Genomic DNA, 7,301 nt, shown 5'->3' on the forward strand with positions numbered 1-7,301 from the left:
CAGTCTGTCCAACCAAAGTCTTAGTGTGGAATTTTCCACTTCAGTGTTGGAAACTGCACCAAAGTCAGCGCAATGCAATTTGTGCACTAAAGACGCAGGTGCTGGTCTAGTTGCTCAGTCATGTCCGACTCTTTTGCAATCCCATGGACTGTAGCCCACAAGGCTCCTTGGTTCATGGGATTTCCCGGGCAAGAATACTGGGGTGGGTTACCATGTCCTTCTCCAGGGGATCTTCCAGAACCAGGGATCAAACCCACATCTCCTGCATTGGCAGGCAGATTTTTTTTTTTTTTTACCACTAGCACCACCTGGGAAGCCCCAGCTACCCAGAGTTAGGTCAAATTTCACAGGTTAAGGGCACTGTCCTCTACAGCCCACCCTCACGTCAGTCACCAGCCCAAGCCACCCACACTTCTGACCCACTGCTGCAAATGCAGGAGTTCCCACCAGCTCCTCGGGTTTGATAATTCACTGGGACAACTCATAGAACTCAGGAAAACACTATCCAGATTTATTATAGCAAAAGGATACCAAACAAGAACAGCCAAGTGAAGAGACATATGGGGCACCATGTGGGAAGGTTCCAAATGCAAAGCTCTTGTGTCCTCCGGATGTGTCACTGTTCTGGGACATTGATATACTCAGTCAGAGTTTTTACTGGGGTTTCACTCTATAGCTATGTGATGGGGCCACTGGCCATGAGATTGAACTCAATCTCCACTCTCTTTCACCCGTGGAAAGTGGGGCTGATACTACTTGGTTCATAGCCCCAGCCCTCTAATTACATGGTTGGCCCTTCTGACCTGGCCAGCCCCATCCTAAAACTGTCTGGGGGCCAACCATGAGTCACCTCATATAAACTCAGGTGTGGTCCAAGAACCCACGGATGAATTACAAAGACACTCCTATCACTCGGGAAATTCCAAGAGTTTTGAGGTTTTCTTCCAGGAACCAGGGACGGAGGCCAGCCAAATTCATCATACAACAGCTGGGATGATGAAAGTCTGTAGCTGCCGGCTACCAGGTCACCTGCCCTCCACTCATTCCCTCTGCCCACCCCCATCACCTACCACAGACAGGAAAACCCTGGTAATGAGAGAGAATAAAACCAACACAAAGAGAAGATGAGATGAGATGAGACATGGAGACTGAGAGCAAGCCCTGAATACACAGGCTGATTTCTTCAATGCAGCCCTGTCTCTCCCAGTTACAGGAGTCAGTAAATCTCAACTCTTACTTAAGCTGCATGGAATTAAATCCCTGTCACTTGAAATCCAAGAAAGAAAAAAAAAAATTAATAGCCTTCCCTTCGGGAGCATACCATTTGAATGAAGGGTGACATATACAAATGAAAAATGACATGACAATTTTCAGGCAACAATTTAAGAATAATCATACATTCATTCCATTCATTCATGATTAAGTACTGCAGGAGAAAGAACTATTCTTCTCAAGGAAGATCCAAAAGCTATGACATTCACTTTTACTCCAGTTCTCTTTTTATTCAACAACATTCTGGTGCTTGGAATGACAGGACAAAGCTACTATGAAACATATCTAAAAGCAGGAGGAACATAAGGAAGAGTTGGATCTTATTTTATGCATCAGGGTGCTCGCCATCATCCCCATGGGAGTGGAGGCCATTAGGAGTACAGTAGAGTCATCAAATTCTGAAAATACATATTGCTTTTAAAACCAAAAACAAGCTTTAATTTGCAGTCTCTTTTTAAAAGTATTAATGTGTATCTTTCAAAGTAGGTTAAAAAGCTTATTTCAATGAAAGAAAGGTGGAGAGCAACAATGGCAAATCACACAAGTAGCAACATGCTCCTCTTCGTAAAACACTGAGAATCACTACTTTATACAATAGGTGTGTTTCTGAGAATCCCTCTGTGACTCCTTGATTCGGGTCCTATTTTACCATCAATTACCATGATTATTTCAGATCGATGGGCTGCTGCATTCAATCAGACAATCAGCAGTGTGTCATCTCTCTGCCAGGTCCTGATGGGTCAGTGAGTTAAGCAAAGTAAGTGCTGAACAGGCATTGCTCCTGTCCAGAAAGTATGTCTCATGATACCAGCAGAATCCTAAGTCCATGGTGGGTGTCAAAAGTAGAGACTGCTTGTCAGAGCCCCGCTTCGAGAAAGTCTCATCAGAGTCACCCTAAAAGTATCCTTCCACGAGGGTGAAGCTGTCAGCTTCAGTGTGACTTGCACAGTTCTCCAAGGCAGGCTCCACCTCCAGGATCAGACCATAGAGTTTTGACAGGGAGCTTTGGTCCTAAGGATGTTCTTGAATCTGAGGAAGATGGCCAGGATCTGAAAACCCTAAAGGGCAGGTAAGATGGTGACTAATGGCAGTTGATAGGCTCTGAGGGTGGCAAAATTATCTGTTGAATGAATCCCTTTGACTGCATGGATCACAACAAATTGTGGAAAATTCTTCAAGAGATGGAAATACCAGACCACCTTACCTGCCTCCTGAGAAATCTGTATACAGGTCAAGAAGCAGTAGGTAAAACCGGACATGGGACAACAAACTGGTTCCAAATTGGGAAGGGAGTACGTCAAGGCTGTGCATTGTCACCCTGCTTATTTAACTTCTATGCAGAGTACATCACGTGAAATGCTCTGCTGGATGAATCACAAGCTGGAATCAAGATTGCCAAGAGAAATATCAATAACCTCAGATATGCAGACGACACCACTCTAATGGCAGAAAGTGAAGAGGAGCTAAAGAGCTTCTTGATGAGGATAAAAGAGGAAAGTGAAAAAGCTGGCTTAAAACTCAGCATTCAAAAAACTAAGATCATGGCACCTGATCCCATCACTTCATGGCTAATAGATGGGGGAAGAGTGGAAACAGTACAGATTCTTATTTTCTTGGACTCTAAAATCACTGTGGATGGTGACTGCAACCACAAAGTTTTAAAAACTCTTGTTCTTTGGAAGAAAAGCTATGAAAAACCTAGACAGCATATAAAAAAGCAGAGACATCACTTTGCTGACAAAGGTCTGTATAGTCAAAGCTATAGTTTTTCTAGCAGTCAGGTATGGATGCGAGGGTTGGACCAGAAAGAAGGCTGAGCACCGAAGAATTGATGCCTTCCTACTGTGGTGCTGGAGAAGACTCTTGAGAGTTCCCTGGACAGCAAGGAGATCAAACCAGTCAATCCTAAAGGAAATCAACCCTGACTATTCATTGGAAGGACTGATGCCGAAGCTGAAGTTCCAATACTTTTGTCACCTGATGCGAAGAGCTGACTCACTGAAAAAGACCCTGATGCTGGGAAAGATTGAAGGCAGGAGGAGAAGGGGGTGACAGAGGATGAGATGGTTGGATGGCATCATCAACTCAATGGACATGAGTTTGCAAAAACTTGGGGAGATAGTGAAGGACAGGGAAGGCTGGCATGCCGCAGTCCATGGGGTCACAAAGAGTCGAACACAACTTAGTGACTCAACAAACAAAGCAAACAAAACATACTGTGACATCCTTGTAGCAAAGGATCTTTTTGCTAAAATGACATCACCTCCAGAGGCCTGTAATTTTGGTAAATTCTGATTCCTAGGAATAATATATTTCATATCTACTGAACTTTTCATGATGACCAAGAGCTTTCAACACTGTGGTTTAGGAAACTGGAACTTCAGAACATGTACCAACAGCATCTTGGCTTGAATGCCAGCCAAGGACTCTCTGCCCAAAGGTGGGATCAGTCAAGACTTGAGAAATCAGGATATTAACTACCACTTATTTGTGCTTACTATGTGCTATATCAGGCTTCTCTGGTAGCTCAGATGGTAAAGCATCTGCCTGCAATGCAGGAGACCCGGGTTCGATCCCTGGGTTGGGAAGATGTGCTATATTAAATTGTATCAACATCATCTTATCAAATCTCACAATGACCTTACATGGTAAATATTGTTATCCCCATTTTAGAGATGATGAAACTGAGGCTCAGAGACGTCACCTGCTGCTAAGCAGTGGAACTAGGACGTGATTGCTTGTTCAGCTCCAAAACCCACACTCCAAACACCTGCTCCCTCAGCTGCAAGTTGCCAGCATTGTCAAGGAGAGTATCCCACTCTTCACCTACAGCCTGATCAAACTTGCCTTCCTGTCCTCTGAGACCAGGTGCAAGTTCTTCAGTCTGACCAAGACGCCAGAGGATTACACCATCATTGTCAATGAAGAGGGCTTCCTGGAACTGCCCTCCTCAGAACACCTGGGTGTGCCCGATGCCACCTGTCTGGCCCTCAATGTGGTGTCCAGGGCGGCAGCTTCTCCAGTTTCCAGCCCACCAGCATGACCAAGATTGTCAAGTCAGTCATCACCCCACTGGCTGATCAGAACATCTCTGTGTCCACGCTGTCCACCTACCAGATGGACTTCATCCTGGTGCATGAGTAGGACCTGCCCTTCATCACCCACACTTTTTCATCAGAGTTAACCACCCTGCACGTCATCAATAGCGAGACACTGGCAGCTGAGAACCTTGGCATTACACACTGCTTCATGAAGCCCAAGGCGGTCCAGAGGCCCGTCATCCACCCACTGTCCACCCCAAGCAACAGGTTCTGTGTCACCAGCCTGGACTCTGACATACCGCCCACTGTTGCCACACTCCTTATGGACGTCACGTTCTATTCCAGTGGACTGAAGGACCCCCTGGTGTCCTCCGGCAATAACTGTGGCCACATCCGCTTCTTCTCCTTCTCCCTGATAAAGGGCTACATCTCCCTGGTGAGGGACAAGCAGACCCAGCAGAGGTTTCCTAGTAATTTGTTGTTCACAAGCGCATCTGGGGGGCTCTGGAAGATGGTGAGGATTGGAGGACAGGCCCTGGGATTTGATAAGTGCTTCGAAGTGGCCTGGATCGCTGAGCCTTTGGCTGCCGCAGACATCCCAACCTACTACATCAGCACCTTCAAGTTCCTCCACACACTGGTGCCGGAAGAAAACATCAGCACCCTGAAAGTCAGCCAAGCAGAAAAATATGGAGGGCCTCTTTTGTTCCTCCCCTTCAGTGCCCCCAGGCCTGGGCCCGCCCTGCCCTGAAGACTCTTGCAGTGTTTCTCAAAAGACTAGAAAATTGGCCCCGTGGCCCCCAAAGGATGGGTCTCTAGGAGACACCCTCAATGGCTGGGACCCAAGCCAAGGCTTCCCCGTGCCTTCCTGCCTTCCTGGAGTCCCCAGATCCTCCAGTGAGACCCCCACCTCTTCCCCCACCCCAGAAAATGATGTCTGGGGCCCAGGGAGTTGTAAGCCCGGCCACCTTCTCATCAGGCCTCACCCAGGGCTGGGGTAGGGGGGGCATTGGTAGATGCTGAAGGAAGCTGGGGTACCAATTCTCCTGTCATCTTGGGGGCTGGCTGAGCAGGACAGAGTTCATGGAGCCCAGGAAGGCCCTTGTGAGGGCAGGGGCTCTGGATCCTGTGTTTGCTGGTCTCTGATTCCATCAGCTCTGGGCTGGTTCCTGCAGACTGGAGGTCAGTGGATGGTGGTGTGCTGGTGAGGCTCCCAGAGAGCCCCCGGCGGGGGCAGGGGGAACGGATCTGGGCAGGGACCCCAGCCACCCAGAACCTTGCCTGCCAACCATAGGCCTTATGCCCCAACTCCCAGCAAGACTGCCAAGGGGGTCCTGTCCAGACCGTCCCCACCACAAGCGCTCATCCTCGGGGCAACAGGGTTCCCTAGAGACCCAGCAGCCTAGAGCACGAGCTCCTATGCCCTCTCCTTTCCCCGGACCCTCCTGGGGCCGGCAGAGCTTGGTTCTTCCCAGGTGGGGGCATCCCCAGCATTCTGGGCTGGGGTTTCCTCAGCTCACCCCCACCTCCCCAGCAATCGACTAGACTAGCCCAGGGCTCCCCCGTTGTCCTGCCCTCCTCTCCCTGCCCCACTTGTGGGGGAACATGGAAGGCCTCTGCCCCCCAACTCACCTGCCCACGCGCCCCTCAGTCCAAGGGCCGTGGCGTTCATGAGTACTTGACCATGGAAGCAGCTTATCTGAGCCTTAATAGAGAAAACCATACCTTGGTATAGTTTCCCATTTAATGTATTTGCACCCAGGCTGCGGTTGGCAGTGGGTTCAGGGCACAGGACCTGCTGAGCCTGTTGGGGCCCAAAGTATGACATCAGTTGGTTGACATCTGTGGCTCCAGGGACAACCATGAGAACTGAAGCTGCTTCCAGGGCTTTCCCTTCAGAGCAGGAAGCTGGAAACAGAGGTCAGTTACGATCCAGGGGTCCCCAGGGCACCCCACACAGGGCTGGCAAGGCAGAGTGGTTCTGAGCATCAGAGGAAGGTTCCCATGGGCCACGAGGAGGTGGACAGGCAGATGTCAGGCCAGCCCCCACCCAGAGAATGGGGGACCCGTGTGTCTCCTCTCCAGTGGGTGGTGTTTTCTAAGTGAACAGGACTGGCAGAGTCCTCCTCGGTGACCAGACATCTGCTGACACGTGCTGTCCCTGAGAAGCTGGGAGGCGAAGGGCCATTCCCTTGACCGAGTGAAGCCCCCTCACCTCCTCTCCAGGCCACATAGGACCCTCTGAGCCCCGGAAACCCACCCGGTGGGGGAGCTGTGTGTCTGAATCCTTACAGATGTTCAGAGCCCAACTACTGATTCGGAACCCAGGTAGTTGGATTTGTTGTTGTTGTTGTTGTTTTTAAGTGAAGTCATTTTGCACAAAAGTCCAGAAACACCCAAAAATGTCAACTGTTTGCTGGTTCCAAAACCAGGGTGACCACATGGGCAGGGCAGCCCTTCACGTCCTGAGCCCCCTTTCTGTCCCTGGAAGGCCTTGATTTTTCCATGGTGTGCACCCTCCAGTGACCCCGAGTCACTCCCCCACCTCTCCTCTCCGCAGAGCAAGTGTGTGGGCCCCGTGACCCCCAGAAACAGGTCTCCCCAGACAATATACACCCTAGGACATATATTGTACACACATATAGATACCTGTGTTTTATGTTGATATAGATATATACTGTAAATAGCATATATACTTGAGCACTATATATGTTAATATATATTTTAAAAAGCAACAAACAGCTGTTCTCATGTAACCAACACTGCCAGTTGCCCTCTAACTCCCATTACCCACCTCTTTCATACTTGCATAACCCCAATTGTATATTAATCTTATACGAGCCAGCACCACTTCTCAAGATTCAAGTAAAGCATCATTGGTCTCTGAGAGAAATGAACGTGAGCCACAAATGCAAGCTACATGCATAATTTCATATTTTCTCATAGGCATTCTGAAAAAAAGTGGTATAAGAGAAAAATCAATTTTTA

At 48.8% G+C, this 7,301-nt stretch overlaps 1 protein-coding gene across 1 annotated transcript in view; it reads left to right on the plus strand.

Annotated features, from left to right (window-relative positions):
- Nucleotides 1-5,064, plus strand: part of LOC104989283 (GATS-like protein 2) — a 65,278-nt gene extending 60,214 nt beyond the window's left edge. The window contains 2 exon segments of the mRNA XM_010840915.1: nucleotides 4,055-4,274; nucleotides 4,277-5,064. Coding sequence (XP_010839217.1) covers nucleotides 4,055-4,274; nucleotides 4,277-5,064 — 1,008 coding nt within the window.
- The last annotated feature ends 2,237 nt before the right edge of the window (nucleotides 5,065-7,301 follow it).

This window comes from Bison bison, unplaced genomic scaffold (genome assembly GCF_000754665.1).
Source record: "Bison bison bison isolate TAMUID 2011002044 unplaced genomic scaffold, Bison_UMD1.0 scf7180017864148, whole genome shotgun sequence".
NCBI lineage: Eukaryota > Metazoa > Chordata > Mammalia > Artiodactyla > Bovidae > Bison > Bison bison.